The 22960-nt window shown below is 35.4% G+C and overlaps 2 protein-coding genes across 4 annotated transcripts; both read right to left on the bottom strand.

Moving 5' to 3' along the window:
* Nucleotides 1–679: 679 nt before the first annotated feature.
* On the bottom strand, nucleotides 680–2243 carry LOC122360984 (zymogen granule membrane protein 16-like). Its single transcript, XM_043261868.1, has 3 exons — nucleotides 2180–2243; nucleotides 1162–1288; nucleotides 680–999 (listed from the first exon to the last, which is right to left on the bottom strand). The coding sequence occupies exons 1-3, from the start codon at nucleotides 2232–2234 to the stop codon at nucleotides 699–701; spliced, it is 483 nt and encodes a 160-aa protein (XP_043117803.1). The 5' UTR covers nucleotides 2235–2243; the 3' UTR covers nucleotides 680–698.
* Nucleotides 2244–8478: 6235 nt separating this feature from the next.
* On the bottom strand, nucleotides 8479–20646 carry LOC122360030 (angiopoietin-1-like). 3 transcript variants are annotated; one of them, XM_043260318.1, is made up of 10 exons: nucleotides 20459–20645; nucleotides 19989–20372; nucleotides 15178–15333; nucleotides 14874–14995; nucleotides 14549–14781; nucleotides 13460–13587; nucleotides 12462–12563; nucleotides 11271–11437; nucleotides 9035–9165; nucleotides 8479–8899 (listed from the first exon to the last, which is right to left on the bottom strand). In XM_043260318.1, the coding sequence occupies exons 2-10, from the start codon at nucleotides 20310–20312 to the stop codon at nucleotides 8739–8741; spliced, it is 1524 nt and encodes a 507-aa protein (XP_043116253.1). In that variant the 5' UTR covers nucleotides 20313–20372; nucleotides 20459–20645; the 3' UTR covers nucleotides 8479–8738. The 3 variants fall into 3 exon arrangements, with proteins under 3 accessions (XP_043116253.1, XP_043116255.1, XP_043116254.1); XM_043260320.1 differs by lacking the exon at nucleotides 15178–15333 and having other exon boundaries at nucleotides 20459–20646; XM_043260319.1 differs by having other exon boundaries at nucleotides 19989–20645.
* Nucleotides 20647–22960: the final 2314 nt, after the last annotated feature.

The raw sequence follows: 22960 nt of genomic DNA, 5'->3' as shown, positions 1-22960 counted from the left end.
TAGCATTATCCCTCTCTTAGAGATCGTCTATGGAGGCCATTTGTAACTCCTAGTCCTGCCCTGTCATGGCTATGGAGGCTGTTTGCAACTCAGTGGTGTAATTGTAATCCTTGACTTATCAAAATATAGAGGTATGGCCTTTTCTGTATCATGTTTGACTTTGGAGACACAAAATACATAATTTGGTTATGGCAGAAAGTGAAATGACCGCCATGGTATATTTGCAATTGTTTCATTTTCTGAAAATGTTCAGGGTTCAACGCCTTTATGAAAAAGTGAACATATCACCTCAAACCTTGCACATATCACCTGGACTAATAAGGCATTTGAGAAGAAATAAATGATGAAAGCAGGGTGAATTATTTCCAGGTTTTTAATGTGGTCTTCACGTAACAATTGAAAATCGTTAACAACTGATCTTATTAAAAGTTAACCCATACATAAGTGTCATTTGCCATTATTTGTCATTAAGACAAATAACGTTGATCATACAGTACATGTTCATGCTGTAAGTTTAAAACATAAAATAGGGTAAAACAATCAAACTAAAAAAAAACCCTTATCATTTGTTTAAGTGATCACAAAAAGCTGGACTATAAAAATGAAAAGAGATCAAACTGATTTCATATTGGCAAAAAGAGAAGGTAAAGTGGCTTGAACTAAACTAATCTTAAACTGTTACACTGTTGTCACTGGTGTTAGTAGAGAGCCCAGTGAGCCCCAATGGAGGTGATGCCATTTCCATTCTGTCGACCACTGAGAAAACGTAGCTCACTTCCAACATTGGTCGGATAGAAATTAAATGAGCTTCCGTAAGGCTGCCCCACTTTTAAAGAGCGGCCTCGACTAGTGACAAACATAATCTCATAGATGTAGCCACTGTAATATTTTCCAGAAACCTGAACGATGGATTCATTGTTACGAAGTGTCATCTCCATTGGATTGCCATTGCTTGTACAAACCGCTGTTGTCCAGTCAGCATCATAACGCAGCTGGATTCTGAACAGATATTTGATGAAAGTGTTTAAAAAGATGGTCACAGAATAATAAGCAGAAGAATCAAAAAACATGATACTTTAAAGATCAAGCCACAAGTATGATTTAAGGCGTATCAAATTCACATTTTTGGTCTAGATGGATGATCATTGGTGCGTTGCTTACCCGCGAATGTACGCGTTACTGTTTTCCCAGATTCTGATACCTGTGATGCGACCATCAGATGCAGTGGTATATTCAGTTCCACTACCATCCCCAACAGCCATGGAGTATGAGTAGTAATCTTGTAAAGCTGAAAGTGGACATAAATATGCTGTGAGTCAATCTTAAAAAAAAATTCATTAGTAAATTTAAAGGGGTTGCTAATGTTGCTAAAAAGGACATTATTTTGTGTATTTGGTGTAAAGCAATGTGTTTAAGTGGGGTTAAGTTTCCACATATTGTACAGTATTGTATTTCCTCTAAGCCCTGACCTCCAAAAGAGATTGATTTGTTCAAAGCTCATTGTTCTAAAAAAGCGAGTTATGCTCTGATTGGCCAGCTATCCAGTGCACTATGATTGGCCAAATATCTCAGCCGTTTGGCGCAAAAATTATTTCCCTATCATAACATGATGCCGCGTCCCAGTGCTATGACAACAACAGAAAAACAAGTTACAAACGAGGCATTTGTTGCATCCATTGGAGACATTATACTGATTATCATAACTAAATACTGTCTTTTTAGATGTCGTGTTGCATCGTGCATAATAAACATAACACCATGTCTGTGCACAGCTAGCATAGGTTGCTCCCAGGTTCAAATTCTTTGCATATACATCTGAGAGGTGTTATGAAAACATCTCCTCACTTTGTGATGTGTTTAAAGCCATTTTAGGGGGACAAGTCATAACTTTTATAAAGAATATCTCTTTGGTTTTGATACTTTAGCGTTTGTAACAACTTGTAACACTCCAAAGAGAAAGGCAAATTTGAAATCGCTTCATATGACCCCTTTAAAGAAATTTAAACAAAGAAAAAAGTTATCTCAAATTGTATTTAACCACGCATCAAAATGTCAGGTATTAAGATGAATCATTTTGCATGTTGAAGAATTTCTAGTGATTTAAATTTTCCAACAGCCATTTATTGATGCACCACAATGCAAACATTTCGCAAAATCTTGTGTGGTGAGCAATACTCACGCGCAGCCATGCCCACTGCACAAACTCCAGAGAGAACCAGAATAAGACAAAACATTTTTTTTTTTTGGGGCCACAATGTGCAGCACACACCAGTAATCTAAGAGAAACAAAATAGATTAGACATTCACCCACGAAACCTAACTGCATGTTGACTGAAAATATTTAATTGTGATCAAAGTTTTCATATACTTTCACGTAAAAACATGAAGATAAAAAAATGCAATCATGAAAAGTTGGCAACATAAAGTCATTACCTGCTGTGATACTCAAAGTGGTCGATAAGTTGATTTGTTGACAAGTTGATAAGTGGTTTGCTGACAAAACCTACTTGAATTTATATGCTGCTGATAGTCAAGCCTCTTCATTAGGACAAACCATTCTCATGTTTCTGTCTCCACCTCAGATGGAATATTTTGGAACACATAATAAGTTTTGGCCCAAATGCAAAGAATGCTTACAAGGATATATACAAATAAATAAAAGCAAGAGACCAAATAAAAACAATAGAAATAAGGGGGTTACATGATTATACAACACAACATTAGTTTTTATCAAATTTATGTTGAACAATGCAAGGAATTTTTGTATTTTATTGTATTAAATTGATCAGGCCCTTTATTGAAAACACCATTACTATATCTGGTGTTCATGAAAAATATAAATACAGAATTTTGGATTTTTATTTTATCATTATTGTTTAATTTTATTTATCTGATATTTGACTTACCCTATTAATTTAAGTACAAGTAAAGATGCATTGCTTTGTAATGTATGTATCGGGACTGTAAATGTTTCCTTGGCAACACTTTATTCTAGTATACATTCTACTAACAGTAAGTAACTTTGCAACTACATGACAACTAGCAGTCATTAGAGTCGTAGACTGTCTTCCTTAATAATGTCTAACACTTTATTTTGATGGGTTTTACAGCTCATCAATTTAGCTCTACTACAGTAATTCTCACATCTTTGTTTCCTAATCAAACATGCAGAATCTCCTGCTGATCTATCTAATGAGAATTTGTTGATAGGTCTTTAGGATCACTAGAAACTTCTAAAGCAGGTGATTTCTAAAATGGGAGCTGGATCTGGAGCTGGAAGGATTTGCAGAGCATATAATGCTATTGGTCTCATTGGTCTCATTGATCATGCGTCTCCTGAGACCAATGCTGCAGATGGTGCTGCAGTCCGTAATCTATCTAACTCAGATCACTGACCTAATGACTAATCATTATCACATGGCAGAGCTGATTGGTTCTCTGCTGTGTTTCTGTAGACAATGATGGCAGAGCTGATTGGTTTTCTTAACGCTCTCTGCTTAACTACGACTATATAACTAGTGTTTGTTGTAGCAGTTTTTGGAACATGCTCAGAACAGCTGAATTCAATATCTAAGATAAGTGAATGCTCTTTAAAATCCACATCCCTGTGTATATTTTTGTGGTTTGCCTAAATGAATTAAAAATGAGCAACCATAAGCAGTTAAACAGTATAAAGCATATAGCAGTCATTTCAATGAGATACAGCAGGAGGGTATTAATAGTATTGCTAAGAGAACTATCTATTTTGATGTATTATGAGTAGTGTGTTGCATAATGTTAGAAATGAAGAAAGAACCCTCCACCTTCCCCGGCTCCACCTGTATCTGCAACAATGTGATTCATGTATGCTATAGGGGGTTATTGTCACGTTTCGCGGTTTCTCGGGAGAGGGAACGCTCGAGACTCGAAATGCACTTAAAAAGATTTAATCCAAACTGTCAAAATAAATATACAAAAGGCAGGTAGGCCGAACAAAAATCACTTCTGGACATCGGCTAAAGACATTGAGTAACATTGTATTGACATTGACGATCCGACAACCGGAATACAAAGACACAGGACTTAAATACACAAGGAAATTGACCAAACTAACGAGACACAGCTGAAGACAATTACACAATTAAACACGAAGGGAAGGTAGGGAACAGATAGCACGTGGCACAAGACAAAAAAACAAAACAATAACAAAGTCCAGAGATGTGACAGTTATGTTATGTATGTTAGACCAGAGGTGGGGAAATCACATTAATAATAGTATTAAGGGAATAGTTCACTCAAAAAGAAAAATTCTTTTACTCACCCTTGAGTAGTTTCTAATCTGTATGAATATCTTTGTTCTGCTGAACACAAAGGAAAATTTTGAAGAAAGTTTGTAACCGGGCTGTTTTAGGTTACCACTGACTTCCATAGTAAGTAAAAAATGGTCAATGGTTAAGTTAAGGGTGAGCCAAAACACCCTGGTTGTCTCAAAAATCCTCTATTGTGTGAAGTCCAGCCTGTAATTAGGCCAACCTTAGACATACTATCTTGATAGTTAGGTTACTATAAACTATTTTACAATTCTGACATAGAACTGTATGAATTTGACCGATTTGGTTGACTCTATTTTCATAAGGTAATCTTTTAAGTTACTTTACTTCAATAGGCCCCCTTTAGACATTCTACTAGCTATAAGCAACTTTGCAACTAAATGTCAACTAATTCTCACTACAGAGTGTATGTAGACTGCTGGGTTTTGGTTTAGGTCTAGTAGAATAAGCTGACATGTACTTGCAACGTTATTATAATCAGCTGAATGTCTAGAAGCATCAAAATAAAGTGTTAGCAAAGTGGACTATCAAATTAAAGCGTAACCTAATATATTTTAGAAACCAGTTCATGAATTTCCTGAAAGCTGATGACACCAGTAATTCAAGCCCTCAGTAGAGAGTTCCATAAACACAAAAGACTATTTATAAGATAAAAGGTTGTTGAGAGAAGCTTTAAGTTGGCTTGAGAAAGCTGGGGCAGAAAGTTTAATAAGTTTAAGTTAAATGAGTTTTAAGTTTATGTTTACACATTTTAAAAAGTTTAAAGTTTTGTAGTTTTCAGTCTGAAATAGTATTAATAGTCATAGATAGATAGATAGACAGACAGACAGATTTTAAGTTTCAATGAGTTTAAATGGATTAGAGATTGTACATAGAAAGGAAGTCTGATTGAGTATAATGAGCTTCAGTGTGTTTAGATTTGAATTTACTTAACATGCTTAACAGTTTTATGTAGATGTTTTGCTCTATAATTTCAGAGTTGCCTTCATAAACGTAGTTAATTTATTCATAGATGTGTTTTCTTATGTAAATTGCATAAAACTGATACAAATGTTTTTAAAATACCATTCACTTAAGCATATTTAATATTTAATACAGTTATTGCTAATATTGGCCACACCACATGATCAGTAGTTGCTCCAAATGGCACAAACATTTTATATAATTAAAAATCATAATTAAGTGAAAAGTGCAGCATATGACATTAACTACACTTCGCCGCTAGTTTGATTAAAGGTGATCTGAGCAATTAAAACATGTAAAATCTGCTATTTCTGTCCAACAAACAAACCAGACAGGAGAGTAGAGTCTATGTTGGTGGACTTAACTTGAAAAATATTGTGTATTAGGGGTGCGCAAATACCTCCATTCTTTACATATTAAAGCTACAGTCTGTAACTTTTTTTGGTAAAAATGATCCAAAAACAACTTTTTAAAACAATTACTTATTTAAAATAAGTGTTCTTTAAATATCTGAATGTTTACAGACAATAGTTTGTCTTTTTACAACATTATTGCCATTTGATTATTACTGATAAGATCAGTAACAGCTTTGATAGCTTTTGACAGTGACAGCTTTAACAGGCTGTATTCAGACAAATGCACAGATCTATTTTGATTTATTAGATGTTTTGTCCTGCTCTGAGAACACAACTGACTGTGTGTACTAGGGGTGCAACAAATCGTAGACTATCCATGATTCATATAGACCAGTCACAATGTTTGGCACGCATGCAAGTCACGGATTAAGTGTTTACTTAAAGTCTATGATGGTTGAACTTATCATTTGCACATGTTTTGCCTTACCAATTTACACATTCATGCAATTTCAGACCATTCAGATGATTTGCCATCGATTTGCGCATTCTAACAAAGATTAATCTGTATTTAACGTATGCAGTAAGCGTTATGTTGTTTTACACTCAATTATTAAATTTATGCCACTGTGAATACTACTGTCTTTATATAGCCTATAATTTCATGTTGTAGGCTGTTCATCTATGCTGTATTGTATTACTGACTTTAGTAGTTAAACTCATTCTGCTGGGGTGTACAAATCCGTAAAGTAAGCTTTTTAGTAATAAATGAAAAGTAAATGTTTTTTTTTTTGCTAATCCGAAAAATTATCCAATCTGTGATTCAAAGTCCATAGTATGATCTGAACTGTGCGCTTTGTGATCCATTGCACCACTAGTGTGTACATCAGTTCCGTATAAAAGTATTCGAAAATGCAAGTGCATTTAACCCCAGCCAGGATCAGCTGCATTTAAAGTGGGGGGATATTTGCAAAGGGTTAATTTAGAGTATTGTAAGGTTGCTGGCTCAGGTTCTGAGATGAAATGCTAAAAAATGTTTCTTACGGTAAAACATTACATCTGGAGTTTGTGCTTGACTGGAGAGTAAAAATGAATTAATTATGTTAAATGAATAATAATAATAATTATTATCTTTAATTTAATATAAATGCACAAAAATGTGCAAATCTGAGACATACATCTGTAATAGAAAACACTTTATATTTTATTTTCAAATTCAGTCAAAATTTACAAGCACGGAATTAGTCACAAAACATGCTAGCTTCCTAAAGGTTACTATGAAATTTGTAATAAAAATAAACACTTTTTTAAGTTTTTCTAAGATCATATCACATGATATTCAAATTTATTAACTACATACCAGCCAATCATTTTTTCTTTTCTTGTTGCTTATATGGGTCATTGACAATTTGGTTTATGATGTAATGGCCTACCTTTAAATGGATGTCAATATAAAAGTCTCAAAACTATAGTTTGTTTATGGTTGCACCTCTTGCTATAAAATAAAAATTCATTAATAATTAATCTTTTTAAAAAAAGTCAAAGATGTGGGAGAGGTACCTACTGAATATGTTATGTTTTTTATGCATTTAAATCTATTTTTAAATGAAAAAAAAAAAATTGACAAAAATGTAGCCATGTGCAACCTGTGACATTAAGCCGTAATATTGAGTGAAGAGCATATGTACTTGGGCTACAAATATTTTTAGTACTGTTAGTGGAGCTCACACTCAGCACTTGGAGAGGGCATGGTTAACATACAAATCAATCATTGGGTATTTAATGAATGGGCCTACATGCCTAGAAACAGGCATAAGGAAGGATTACTTGGTAGTTTATTAAAGGACATTCGTCACCAGTTTTCCTGTTGGAGCCTACAGTTCAGCTATCTTAAAGAACAAAGATGATGGATCCTCACTAGATATTTATATGAACTAAACAGCTTTATGGTATTATTAAGTTTTTCAGATAAAGGTCTTAAAAGTTCATGATATTTGTACTGAATTCCTTCTCATTTACCTGGGTTACTATTTAAGAATAAACCACAAAGTTAAGATCGAAGTGCATTGTGGGCAGAAGCTTAAACTTTTGTGTTAATAGTTATGCCATCATTAATAATACACCTTTTATCAGTAAAAGGAACAAATCACCATTTTAGTTGAGGGGCCGCACAAATGATGAAATCATGAGAAACTCATGCTTAGCTAATGATAAATACTGTATTTAGATGTCAATAGAACTCACATGCAGTGCTGTGACTGGCCAATGTTGGGGTCTGTCTATTAACTGCAGGCTGGATGAAATGAACATGAACACCCATGAACGTCAACAGCGACCAGAACACCTAGATGATCTAGGAACCTAGATGGCTTTGTCTGGCCAGAGGAGAACTGGCCCCCGAATGAGCCTGGTTTCTTTTTTTTTCCTCCATTTTTTCACAGATGGAGTTTTGGATCCTTGCTGTTGTCGCCTCTGTCTTGCTTAGTTGGGGGACAGTTAATTTCTAGAGATTATCTTACAAAGATTGTATTGAAACTGAGCTGATCTAGACCACGACATCTCTGCACTCAATAATGAAATGCCTTCAGCTGAAAATTGAGTGTTTAATCTTGCCATTATACACTAATGATACCAAATTTGATACTGTTCAGTGCTTTGACACAATATGTATTGTTCGAAGCAATATATAAATAAAGGTGATTGATTGACTGATAGATTAAAAACTCATAATTAAATCATAAATAACTAAACTAACAGTCTGCTAATACTCTAATGAGAGTTTGTAGTTGCAAAGTAATTTATAGTTAGTACAGTCTCTATAGTGGACTATCAAAATAAAGTGAAACTAAATATACTTTACAAACCAGTTTATTCATTTCCTGAAAGCTGATGACACCAGTAAGTCAAGCCCTCAGCAGACGTCAACACAACAGACTATCTGAAGTACACAATGTATTACATTAAGGAAAAGGTTAGAAACATAATTATGACAGTTTGACATTGAATTTTCCACACAAAGCGGATCAAAATGTTTAACCAGTTAAACAGCATACTGTATAACCAATTAACTGCCGAAAAATGTGTGACAATATGATGACAGATGATCGTTATCTCAAAAATCTAATGGGCGGATCATCATGGTGGTGGCGCGTAAAGAGTAGTTGGGGCCTTTGAAGTAGTGCCACTTAATGCCATCAAATTTGCCTGAATTTTGTCCAGAGGTGTAGTAGATGCCGTTGAGGTTTGACGGGCCACAGGCATCAAACCACCAGCCTTCAGGAGAACAATGAATTATGAGGTCAGTATTGATCATCAGCTAAAAGCAGTACTTTTACAGTCAAAGGGAACGAAGTTTTGTTACATTAAAGTATAATCTTTGCCCTGCTCCACTGCTGTCAAGTTGCTTACCGCCTGTGAGCATGAGTGCACAGTTGCAGATGCAGTTGTCATTATCCATGTCTTTTGTGCTAAAGTCAGCCCCGTTTATCACCAAACTGCTCTGTCTGCCAGCCGTACCACTGTAGCTTTTCAGGAACAACCTAACACACCAATAAGAAAGTACAAAACATTCAGCACACTGTTTCTATATACTTCAAATAAGTTTCAGTTCATTATCAGTTCATGCACCAGGCATTATGAACAATCAGTGCTTGGTTAATGCTTGAATGATGTTATATTTTATGCTTTGTAATTGTATGATAATTTCACTAATATAATTCACAGCTTGTTCTCTAACAAAAATCTCAAGGTAATTAAAACAGTTTTTACTGGCTGTATGAATGACCACACCTCAACATACCCGTTACAAAAATCATGTATTATAGCCCGTTTACGTTTTTGAGCATGCACGCTCTCAGGGTTTGAACACATGCTCACATCTCATCGTATAAGGCAATGCTCCACAGACTGAGCTAGACAAGGCCCAACTCAGAAAGCAGATAAAATATTACAAAACAGTAACATGAAAATATCCTATCAGCAGAAAGGGGCACAATTGTAATATGGGTTGATATTTTTTGATATTCATTTGAAACCAGTAAAGATGCAAAGATGTAAAGATTTCAAGATGCATGTGCATATTTGTCTGATCTATGACATGATCGCACACAGCAGTGCAAAGTTGATTCTGTTCTTACTTGATCCAACATTTTATATTTTTTAAAATGTTGCAGCAAATGGAAATCGCTTAAATTAATAAATGTACTTTGAGACAAAGGTCTTCTGCATAATTCTCAGTTTTGTTTAAAATAATTAAAGCAACAGTTTTAAATAATGATATAAAAAATATGTAAGACTATGGTATTTGGGATAACACCTCTGCTGTTAGGACTAAAACGCACTGTAATTAACATTATAATTAATACATGGCAGATTTTTCCAATTGTTGACATGACATAGGTAGATTCAGATGGTAAATATCATATATTTTATTGGGTGCCCATGTTAGAGATATGTGCCTATGTTTACAACGAAAAACACGATTTAATCATATCATATAATAAATTATAATATGTTGTTATACTGTAAATATATATATTTATTTTTATTGGATTACTTAAATACTTTCAGAATGTTATATATATATATATAAGTATAGAAATTGTTTTGTTTCTGTATTTTAAAATATTTTACATACAATGTGTATATTAACATGTTTAATGTCAGTATATTTATTGAACAAAAATGTATTAATTTATTTTCAAAATAAGCTGAAAATAGTACAAACTTTGCTAAAGTGATTGTTTTGAACAAGTATTAACTTTATTTAAAAATCAAACAAACAAGCAATGTTTTAGCTGTAGTATTTGTAGCAATACCTTGGGGCCATGTTTTATAAGAGATACAAGATTTATGACTTGGGAGCAGGGAGATACGAGATTATGCTGTCATTGATAAGATCTGTACGGACATACTGCGTTGAGCCCTTTAACAAGAGATAAGGCTTTATGAGCTAATCGAAGCTGATTGTGGTTACATACATCTTCCTAAACTCTATTTTAAATATTAGCGCTATGGGTGATGCAATACTAAAATAAAACGATAAGCTGACTAGGCTGCCTAATAGGCGGAAATCTGCACGCAAACAAAGTCGGGGATCGCATTGAGCCTTCTGACAAGAGAAATGTCTCCAATAGTTAACCTAAGCTAATGTGGTTAAATACATCTTCCTAAACTCCATTTTAAAGGTTTAAGAGGTATTAGTGATGCAATAGAAAAAACGATGATCTAATTAGGTTGTCTAATAGGTGGAAATTAGCCTAATCTGCTCACTACCTACCTTACAAGACTTAAGAGGTTTGCTCTCAAGCTATTTTCATCACTTTAGATTGGTTAATAAATAACAGACCACATGAGGACTGACTACTAGCATCGATTTGTGAAAAAACATGAAATTGACTAAATTTGGACATAAGAGGTTTCCGCCTGAAAGCGACAATGTTTTGACAATGAATAATAGCACTAAAGTCAAATTAAATGAATGAACGAAACAATTTATTTGCTCTTGTTTCTCTGTATGTACGGTAAGAGAGGGTGTGATGAGTTTAGCAAAGCAGCATAGAAAAGCAACAAATCATGTCATCAAACGATGCTGGGAGGAAAGAACAATGAGTTTAAATTTGAGTAAATGTTCCCAACTCTCTACCTGTAGTTTTGTTTCTCACTACCAAGGTAAAACTTGTCATATTGGGAGAATGCCAGTTTTCCATCCCAGTCCGTCAGCTCCAGTCTGAGAGTGCTTTGCCTCTGATTGGTCAGCTTGTACACCAGCTCATTTCCTAACCAGTGTTCTCCAGTCAGACTCCCAAAGCCCTGAAACAAACAAGCACGCACATTTTATTTTTCTACAATTATTTTTTTCTAAATTACATGAATATATAAATGTATAAACGTATTTTCTAAATATATACTGTAGGTGTGTGTATTTATATGTACATAATACATACACGATGTACACATACATATTTAACATAAACAAAAACTTTTATTTTGGATGCAATTAATCACTATTAATCGTTTGACAGCACTAGAATTTAAACATTTTCATTACGAAGCTATTTGTTGCATTGACTAGTTAAATTTTCAACGATTGCCTACTGTGATAAACTATAATTTAATTGAAATTTTAACCAGAACACTAGGGACAGTCAAAATCATATCTAGAAGACCGGGCAAGGTTTATGAATGTCAGTGGTGTAGTAAGGTAAAGTATAGTAAACAATAATAATATACAAATAGGCAATCCAACAAGAAGGGTAGCAATACACACACATTTACATTTTATAGATAAAGTTTGGACGAGACTAGACAAACTAATACTAAACAGAAAAGAACTTATATGGGGAGGGTAATGATGTTAATTAAACCCAATGTAACTCTTAGAATAAACCAAGTAATTTAGAAGTTGGTTTCTAACAAAAGCCTATATTAATTTTTCCATAAAGACTTTTTCATTAAGACTTTCTCACAAAAAAAAGATATTACACATAACAAGATTATAAGGGTGAGAACTGGCTTGTCCATACTACAGGCAAATCTTCTCCTCTAGATGAACCAAATCAAGATGGCAGTTGCTATGTGTCTCTTTCTGTGTGCCAGGCCAGTCACTTCTGGGAGTTATGCCAGGCTTCGATCGGCACCACTAAATCCAAACCAAACCAGTCGGTTGTCCTTTCAACATCCTTTGTACATGTTGAACTACACTGCTGGGTTACTTTGTTCAAAAATTATATTTTAATGGTAAATTCAGCCAAAAGATTAATAAACTTAGCTTGGGTCCAATTTCTAATATCTTTTTTTAATTTGTTTTATATTTGTTTCACACCATAAGACCTACCATCTTATACTCCTTCCAGGTTCTGCGGAAGTCCAATGTTCCATCGCTCCTTAACTGTATGATGGTCCATCCCCCACCGGCATGTTCCATGTTGCAGTAAACCTAGTAGGAGAAGATAAAACAGAATAAGAGAGAGGCTTATGGCATTTATGCTTCTTAAATGTAAAGTTTTTATTCACAATTTAGAACGGTACATAAAAAGCTGAGCATATAGTAAACATATATTATAGTTGCATATAGCTGTAATTGAGTGGAAAAGCACAGTGTAAGCAAAACAAAACTATCATCAAAAGACACTCGTATGAATTCTGACGATTTACTTTATCAGGAAGTACATTTAAAATGGTTGGATTATGATAATATGGTCATCGACCAGGTTGAATGTTATAATGAGCACCAGAACTCAGAAATAAGTTATGAAGCCAGTACAGGCAGTGTACTGTTCACCCAGCTGTTACTCTGAGAGTTCGGCCAAGAGTATTTCCGGCTCTTGCTTTTCCCTGCGTGGCCAATACCTGATACAGTGTACTCTGACACAGATAAACTTTAAGCTGATTATTCCAGAAAAAGAAAAACATAGCATTTCTGGGTTTTGTGTACGGTTATGTCTTTAGTCAGTGTGTTATGCTTTATTCTAAATCTATTCTATACGCGTTGAAAATAATATTAAACTCAGGAGTCACTGATGCGCCTGTATATTAATCCTCTTCAATAATCAGCACATCATGCAAGCAAAAATACAAATGAGAACATCAGAGTGTTCCCACAGAAAAGTTAGATTGTAAAATAAACGTCTGCAACAAGATACTTTTTCATAGGTGTCTCATTACATTATGATAAGAGGTCTTTTAAAGTCTTTTAAAACTGAAAATGTACTCACTTTACTTTAGAAGGAAAGAAATGTTATGTATGGGGAAACATACACCGCAAAACTTGACAAACGCAAAACTACTGGCATGATTCCTGTAGCTGTGTTATCAGATCCCATTTAGACTGACCTTATGCATGTCTTGCATGCTAATGTAGATGGTGTAAATTCCACTCCTGTTAAATCCGGCCCGGAAGAGTTCGGCACAGTCTCTGTATTTTCTCTGCTCGTCCATTTGTTTGAAAACATTTGGACTCGCTGAAAGAAGTGTTAGCAGATAAGAGTGTTAGTAGAGTATTAGTAGACAGGTAGGGTTAGGGTTAGTATAATTTGGCATGTACTTGCAAATAAATTTATAGTCAGTAGAGTATCCGTTGGGAGCCAATCACAATAAAGAGTTAGCAGATATTACTCAGAGAGTCTACTAATACTCTAGTGAGAGTTTGTTGACACATAAGTGCAGAGTTCCTTATTGTCAACGGAACGTTCTGAAGGGACCATCAAAATAAAGTGTTACCAAAATGAATATTGTGAGTAATACTAACTATATAAACTAACTAACTTGTGGATATAAAATGAGACCTTTGCTCAAAGCTTACATTGTTGGAGTACCAACTGAGTTACTCCACCCCAAAATGAAGTTTTTGTCACTTTTTCAATCACTTACCCCTCATCTTTGCATAAAATACTGATAACAGATGGAACATTTTGACAATGTCTTTTATGCTTTCCTGGGCCTTGACAGTGTTCATTACGTTGGAAGTCAATGGGACAGTCAAAAGTCTCCCAGTTTTCATCCATATCTTACATTTTGTTCCGAAGTCAAACAAAGTTTTTACAGGGGTAAGTGATTAATGACAACATTTTCATTTTGGGGTGAAGTAACCCTTTAAGTGAATGAATCCATCTTTGCTTGACTCGTTCTAATTTGCTCAGCCTCATATATCAGTACATGGAGGTTGAAGTGGGACGTGGGAAGTGTGAGGCTCTGTGACATTTCACACAATGTTTTAGATCCAAGTAAAACTTGGCAACAAAACGGGATATTTATAGTCTGCAGCACCCCTGATGTGAGCCAGTCACATTTGAATTCTACATGATGTAAAGCAGACTGATTTTAAGAAATGAATAGCGGCACTTGGTAAAACTGCCAGTGCAGTGCAATATGTATTTCTTTCCCTGTGATGTGCATATATACCTCTATCTTCTATTCGTTTACCTTTGTTCTTGGAGCACATTTTAAGCACAGTATTGATGGTACTGTGGAGTTGTAGTTGCTCACGGCACAGGACGCTGTTGTCAGTGATGACCTGCGCTAGACTGAGCTCCAGGCTCTGTATTGAAGAGCTCTGGGATACCAGAAGTCTCTGGAGCTTTGCATGCTCGCTCTTTATCCATCCCAGCTCTGCACGATGACGTGCCTCCATGTCACGCATACGCTGCTCTAGTGCACTGAACACAGATTTGAATAGGGCAAGAATTACCAGAAAACAACAGGTACATAAAAGCGTAAGTGAAAGATGTGTAATTGAAAGACACTATACTCTGTTTTGTCCTGAAGTTGGTTCATCTCACTGGCTTGCCAGTGCAGTTTGTTCTCAAGTTTGACAGAGGACAAGGAGTTTTCCATTGACTGAATCACCAGTCTTGAAGTCTGATTGAAAACCTGTTATATAATGACATAGTAGGTGTGTTACTGTCATATTAGGGACCATTTAACTTTATAATACTCTGTAGCCATCAACACGCAGCAAAAGAGTCTCATTAAGTAAATTCATGATTTTCCATGAATACTCAGAAGCCATTATTAGCATGTTATGATGAATGCCTTTGAATATGAATTCACACCTGTCTCTCCATGTCTGTTAGCCTCCTGAAATATTGGGTGGACTGGGAAAACAATTTGGTGCCAAGATCCAACATGGCTGTTATTTCACTACGTAAAGCATTATTTTTCAGGTGTGTTGTGTCTTCTGTCAGACTGTCCCTTACAAAGACCTCAATCTGTATGCAAATACACACAGGCAGAGAGTAAGAGTGACTGGAAGCATAACATTATTCATTGTGGTCTTTATGCATAGTATCATAATGTACATTATTTTTAAATACTTGCAGCTGTACTTTTTGGAGCATTGTGCATGATTGAAACAATCTGGTCTTGAGCAGCTGCATACACTCTGAATGAGACAATATTTATTCAATTTTATAGTACATTTTCTCATATTAAAGTGTGGGAACCAAATCATAATCGTAATTCCTCAAACACCCAAAGTATCATTTGTAACGTCTTTTTGTGAAATGCTTTTATATAAAGACCACTACAAAATGGGGATAAAAACAGCAACGAGCGAGGAATATTTATCTATAAACTCCGGTTAAAATAACAAAATAGCTGCAAGACAATTTGTAATCTCATGTTGGTGATAAAATATAGATGTGTTTGTTAGCTCTGGCAATCTCATGCATAAAAAACTAAGCTGCAGTTGTGATTTTGCAGAGAGTTCCTCAACATGATGGACTGTGTTCAGCTGAATCACTTCTATATACAGGCATTAGTCCACTTCTAAATGTCTTGGCATTTCAATTAAACCTAAAGGTGTCTGCCCATGTAGGGCTTAGTCACAGGATGGGTCAGTGACTTGAATATACAAATTCCTATAATGAGCAAACTGCTTCACGGATATTTAACCTTTGAAAAGGCATGTTTTGAGATCAACATGTAGAAATGTGCTGTGAAATAAAAGCAGGAAACAATATCACAGAGAATCTCCAAAGAGACACAACTGAGTATCAAGGTCAGCACATTTTATATAATATCAGATCATTTCACTTTTTATGACAAGGCAAGGTTAGTTCAGAAAAGGGTACACACCAATCTACTAGAAATGTCTTGGAAACTTCACGACTCCATGCTTGATGGATGAACGGCTGTAGCAGAAACAAATACCACTATATAAACTTTTTATCCTAGAAGAGCACCAGTTATAAATTGAACATATCAACAAATGTAATGATATTACGACACTTCTGCTTACTCTGTCACAACAAAGATAATTTGAACACATCCCACAGAGCACAGCTTCAGGACTAGCACATTCTCTGGGTTCCTTATCAGCACTTTGTACAGTGTTTACAGGAAGAGATATTTTCAGCTGCTCTCAGTGAGATGGAGTCCAAGATGTATAAATACTCGCTGCGTTGAAGTGATAGCTGTATGTCCTCTGGGCCTGGAGTGTATAACACTCAGATGAGGTGTTGTAACAGGATGTGTTTATCTAGTGTCCTGCATCCTGGTAAGACTGTGCTAGCTGGACCAAACAGCCACAGGCAGGGATTAAACAAGTCACAATCTTCTTACAGAGCACATCAGTGGTAAGAGAGCAGGGCGATGTAGGTAGAAGTCACGATTAGACAGACTCAGAAGCATTAGCATATTATTAGCATTAGCAGGTAAATGATCTTAAATTATGTGTAGGCATGGAGACGGCCAACTTTTTGTCTTACTAAGTCTAATTTCACATCTAGCATGTAATGTGTCCTAAATATGCACAATTAAATACAATTTTACTATTCATTTGAAAATAGTTCGATTCCGAATAAACGTTTTTGCAAGTAATATTTAAGTCTTATATAGTATTTCCTGTCAAACATACTGCACTACCTGTTTTTTTGTTTGTTTGTTCGTTTTAAATGAAGCAAAACTGGTTTAATAGAAATTATGAATTTTTTGGAATGTTTGTTTAAGGGTTTTCTTATTGTATTATTATTTTAAAACATTATAATGGTTTATATTATTTGCATAATGAATAGTTTTATTAAGAAGGCTCATCTGAATTGGATCGTTTCAAAGTAGTCAGACGAGTCTAATTTTGACAGAGAAGGCAGACCTTCAGGTGAGTCATCAGCTTATTATCTTAGTTCAAAACTCAGCATCTCTTATGGTATGGGGGGGGCATACATGCACATGGAATGGGCAGTTTGCATGTTTTCACAGACTCTATGAATGCTGAAATGTATATAAAGCAACATATGCTCCCCTCCAGGTGACTTCTTTTTCAAGGAAGACTTCTGTGTTTTAGCAGGTCAACCCAACATATTACAACAGCATAGCTTCATAGAAGAAGAGTCTGGGGGCTGGCCTGCCTGCGATCCAGATCTTTTACCTACAGTATAGACTTTATTACACCAATCTGACTGGAATTTGTATTTTTTTACGAGGTCCCATGAATGAGAGTAGGCATGTAGTAGGCATCAACTTTGAATTGAGCCTATTTTGTGGATAAAATTTTACAATTCCTCAGTTTAAACATTTGTAATGCATTCTACTGTGAAAAAAAAAATAAAACATCCCAATAAAACATCCCAACATTTTTGCAATTCATATTGCAGTATATTGATCAAAGAGTATCGAGAGATTCATACAACAGGACATGTGGACTTGTTTCTGGCCAAAATACATGTACATGTTGTTATACAATTGAAGTATTAAGGTTTATTTCTTAATCATCAGTCGTTAGTCTGAAGGGACATATTTTCATATTTGTTACAAAACTGGATATTTGCTGCAGCGTTTCAATCTTCAGTCCTCTGATTTCACGTAGAACATAGTCCCTAAGGGAGGCTCGAAAGCCCACACATCCTCACTGCTGGATGGTTTGGCTTGCTGGGATTTGAAATGGGGACAGAGGGTGTTTTCTTAGGGACAGTTCAAGTCTCCCCCATCAGCCCAGAAACACACAAACTAACCCCATTGGGGCACCTACTCACTAAAGAAAGCTCTGATGAAGGGCTTGACCGATAGGAATGCATAAAATCAATTTTGAAAGTGCGGAAAGAACCATGTCAGTTTGAAATCAAGAGGGAATACAGCAGTCCAGTTCTGCATACAGAAATGGGAAGCACGTTCTCATTGGTCAACAGATGCCCTACAAGCAAATGAAAACATATTATAGTTTTCATTTGTACTAAAAGCAATTAGTTACAAAAGAGTGTTTGTTAGGACTTAAGAGTAGGCCTTAAGTAGGTTACATCTTCATGTGCATTTGACAATTACTTCTGTTGTCTTCGAAATATTCTTAATATGGACTGTCTTTTATTTTATTGATTTGTTTCATTAATTATTAGTTTTTTTTTTTATATCGAGGTGAATAATCATTACAAGCACACTTTTGTTTCCCACAAGCCTACTGGCATCCTTAGGTAGGTACCGATCACTTTATACAGTGCCACGATCACACCTCTCAACCCTTGACCTGGTCACTGTGTGAAGAACAAAAAGTTTAGTATCAGTTTTTTTGTACAGTCTGGCAATTCTCCTGCAAGCCAAATTAAGCAATGCTGCAAAAGTCTTGAAAGCTGGGAACCTACTTGGAATGTAGAGTACAGCGTATTAGACTCATAGATGAAGTTTGTTTGGTAATAATGATATTTAACAAAAATGATATAAAATGCAAAGTTGTTGCATAACAAAAACACCAATTAAAATAAAATTTCAATACCTTCTTCCTAATCCACAATAAAAATAAACAGAACATCTGTACAGGGCCTATTGGTAAAACCTTACTTATGTATAATTCATTATAAAGGTATTCATAACGTACATTGCAACGGATTATTTTTTTTCCCATAAATAATTATAACTGAAGTTAAAATGCATTCTTAATATTTGAAGGCTTGTCGTGTGGTTTAATGCATTATGCTTTCTGAAGGTGTAACAAAGAAAAGCGGAGTAGAAATATATCTGTGATTACAGTTATTAATGAGATCATGCAGTGCATTCATTACAAGGCATAATTATGCATTAAAACTACTTTGACAACACTTTTATCTAGAGCCTTAATATCTAATGCATTATAAATGCTTTTGGTAGACTAGTGGGAAATTTTAATAATATATAAATATATATATATTATTTATATATATATTATAAAGTATATATATATATATATATATATACATACATACAAACAATATAACATTAAATAATTTCAATAAAAAATATCTTCAAATATTTTTTAAATATAGTTTTGTCGGTTTACACATTTTTTTTTGTAAATTATGAGACTTCTTTTATTTCTATAACTGTACTTTACTACATAATAACATGGAATACCCCATTAGATCTCAGTTTTAAGGGAACTTAACCAATTCACAAGTTTTTACCTGAAAAGCAAAGAGAGTGTTGTACTAGACTGTAACATGAAGAGCAGGAAACGAGGCTGATCAAATCCCTGATTGTCAAGCAGTTCCCAAAAGTAATGCCTGACATTGAGAGACTGAGCAGACACAGAAATTGTAGATCCAGAACTGAGCCTGAAGTGTTTCGTTCTAATTTATCTGTGCTCTGGGATTAAAACCTACTTTACAACAAAAACACTCAGTGATGCGCTACAAAGATAAATACATTATGTAACATTACACATTTTCTTTGTACATTAAATTAGTTGTTTTTCCGTGTAGGAAAGATATTAGATGCTGAATGGGGGTCTGTGAATCAATGCAGACCATTTGTTCTTAGTGTGCACTATAAATAGTCTCTAAAGGTTCTTCATTGAACAACAGATGCCAATAACCTTTATTTTTAAGGGTGCGTGATCCATTCACTCTCCATCAGCGGTGCTTTGGTCAACAGCAGCACACTAAATGACATGTTGACTTACCTTTTGTAGCCAGTGGGTGTAATTTTCCATGGCAAGCTCCAGGTGTTGGATCTGCTGGTTTAAGCGGCTTTGCTTCCCCTGTGGAGACTCTTTCTGGACACTGTTATCTTCATAATTACCATCATGTTCTTCTGGCCAGCTACCAGTCCTGCTCTCCTCAGGTTCTGGCAGAACGAAGGTGTAGCTACATTCTCCATGCTGAACAGAGTTTAAACGCTGACTGCTGCCACCAGAAACATCTGTTAATTTATCCACAGGTGAATCTTCGATGCTTGATGTGCCCACCAGCAATAGCATCAAACGCAGAAGAATATTGATCTTCATCTTTATTGCAAAACAGGTACGGGCTGCCAAATCTTCTTGCACATAAATGAGCGATCATCTCTAAATAAGCATATTCAGAAGACGTGCCAGTGAGTCAGAACAAGCCAAACTATGCATAATTGATCTTCTTAAAGTGAAGTGTTTACCACTGAGAAGCCAGTCCTCTGTCCTGCTCCAGCACCACAGAACAAGTGATTGCCACCTCTATCTTCAAAGTGTGTGAGAGAGTGAACAGTGGGTTTTGTAGACTGTGTGTTCAGAAAATACGGTTCTATCTACAGACGGCTGGTCAGTGTGTGTGTGTGTGTGTGTGTGTGTGTGTGTGTATTTTAAAGGGGTCTGAGTGGTGTTGTAAGAGTAAACTGCAGACAGGCTACGTGAGTGAGCAAGAATGTGAGTGCGAGCATGTGTGTCAGTGTGTGTGTGTGTGTGTGTGTGTGTTTTATAGCAGAAATAGACATGTAAAGCAAATCCAAAACATGTACTTCTGTAGAGCAAATTGCTTTAAACAATATTTTATGGTCACTTTTACATCATAAAATATTCATTTGCGATCTGAAATTTTAAATAAAAAAAATTTCACAACAGGGATGTTTTAGAAATGAGTTATACTTTTACTGTAATGTGCGTCATTGGTGGCATGCCCAGTGTAATTAATCAATTATTTTAATACTTGAAGAATTATTTAAATTACACGTCTCCTGTTCTTTGACCTATGATGCAAAATAAACATATGGAAAACAATCGAACAATTGTTTAACAGGGTTTCACAATCGACCGTAACTTCATCAGGATTCGAGCGCGTTGCTGTGAGAATGGGACAACGGGATATAATACTTCACATACATATCATCATCTTATATAAAGTGACTGGAGACTCAGACTTCCAAAGGAACTACTGAGCTATTTTCCTGCTTTCTGTTCATTCAATCCCCAGAATTCTCAGGGTCAGGTGGAGTTTTCTGGGTTAGCTGTCAAACTAGCTTAACGCGGAGCGATACGCTTCTTCAACCATTTGGCTTTATACTTCTTCCGATGGTCACAGAGGACAGTCTGTTGTCTGCACTTCATCCTGTCTTAGAGGCCGTGCCACAGCCCTGCATCTTTTATCTGCGCGCTAGTAACTTTCACAACTTCAGTTTCTGGATAAAATGGAAAGTTAAGGGCTACAAACTAAATGTAACAGGGATTTTCTTTGGTAACTGCGTATGTTTCCAACTTTCTGCATTAAGAGAGAGTACAACAACAATCATACAGTGCATATTTTATAACCATGCTGAAATATGGCCCATTTGGCTTTAGATTGAATGTTAAAAACAAACAGGTTCATCACATACACGTCTAACTCAAATGTAATAAAATCTCCAGATAATCTGCAACCACATTGTACAAAATTACAAAGTCTGACAGGTAAGATTTTTTCTCAAGATTAGAAATGAGAATGGCATGTGCTGCCATGGCGAATTATTTTTGCACCCTGGATCCTTTGACTGAAGAGCAACAAAAGTAGTGTGTTTTGTTCATCAGCATGAAATTTTGTATGGATTATTCAGCTGTCTATCATCAGTCTTATAATAGAGTCTAGGAGGTTACCTAGTCAATGTACGAAAAATGTGAGTCTAATGTTTACATATTGTCCACAGGACGTCCCATTTTCTCTGTCATCTGTTAAAACCCGAGGCAGGAAAGTTAGCACCGGTTAATGTAAGGCAGTGAAATCAGATTAAGCTGTAAGCCTAAAGGTCAAACACTAAAAAGACCTGAAACGATATGTTTTACAGATGTTTTACACACAAAAAAAAACTATATGCAAAGAAACAGCAGTACACACGAAGCAAAACAGGTCAGCCGTCATGTAATAACCGACAATGCCCTCTTCTGGCGAGATAAACAACAATTCATTTTACTCATTCATATTTTCGTGTGGCATTAAAAAACAAAACTTTCCTCCACTGACTGTGTATTTAAAATACGCATTAAGTATTAAGTAGGCCTATTAAACAGTGATATTAAAATGCCAAATTCAGTATTTAAGTTCCATAATTTAGCGCACTGTGTTTATATCTCCTTGCCAATATAAGTTTAAAAATAGCCCATTATTTTACATAGAGACAAATAGAAAAACAGAAAAAGAAAACAAATGTTAAAACAAATATTTTCTTCGTGCTTACAAAATGCACGCCTCAATGCATTTTTCGGTTCCAAAAGCGGTTTTATTTCTAAATAATCGCCTTATTATTTATATGCATTTAGATTTAGTAGCATAACGTGCAAAAGACACGTGACATTTTCATCATTTCAAGTTCACTACAAGGACAAGTTCGATGTTTTTCATACAAATCGCCTGTTGTTTGCCAACTCGTTCACTAGATGTCGCCATAAACTGCTTTAAAATCAAACGCTGTTCTAATTTACTCCGTCACGGAAATCAGTTCCCTCAAAAGGCCATATAGCGTTTCTCAAATAACCACAATATGTGGTGTTTCGCAATTCGGCATAATGAGACCATTCTATACAGGGATCTTAAAAACTGATGAACCAACAAATAAAACATGTTTACAAAGAGAAAAGCAGATGATTCAGAGTAGATTTACATATAAAAAGCCTTCCGTGAAAGGTCTGAGAGATTATTTGCATGAAGCTGACAG

The sequence above is a fragment of the Puntigrus tetrazona genome, chromosome 16, assembly GCF_018831695.1.
Source record: "Puntigrus tetrazona isolate hp1 chromosome 16, ASM1883169v1, whole genome shotgun sequence".
NCBI lineage: Eukaryota > Metazoa > Chordata > Actinopteri > Cypriniformes > Cyprinidae > Puntigrus > Puntigrus tetrazona.
Note: the sequence above shows the minus strand (reverse complement) of the source record. Positions and strands in the feature narration are given on the sequence as shown.

Bases quoted from the DNA above. Each gene is read 5' to 3' on its own strand.
- LOC122360984 (XM_043261868.1), bottom strand. From the start codon at position 2,234: ATGTTTTGTCTTATTCTGGTTCTCTCTGGAGTTTGTGCAGTGGGCATG. The intron at 1,289-2,179 runs GTGAGTATTGCT...GTCCACTTTCAG, and splicing joins TGCAGTGGGCATGGCTGCGC to CTTTACAAGATTACTACTCA. The intron at 1,000-1,161 runs GTAAGCAACGCA...ATATCTGTTCAG, and splicing joins AGTAACGCGTACATTCGCGG to AATCCAGCTGCGTTATGATG.
- LOC122360030 (XM_043260319.1), bottom strand. From the start codon at position 20,312: ATGAAGATCAATATTCTTCTGCGTTTGATGCTATTGCTGGTGGGCACA. The intron at 11,438-12,461 runs GTAGGTCTTATG...TGTTTGTTTCAG, and splicing joins CCTGGAAGGAGTATAAGATG to GGCTTTGGGAGTCTGACTGG. The intron at 8,900-9,034 runs GTAAGCAACTTG...GTTCTCCTGAAG, and splicing joins TGCACTCATGCTCACAGGCG to GCTGGTGGTTTGATGCCTGT.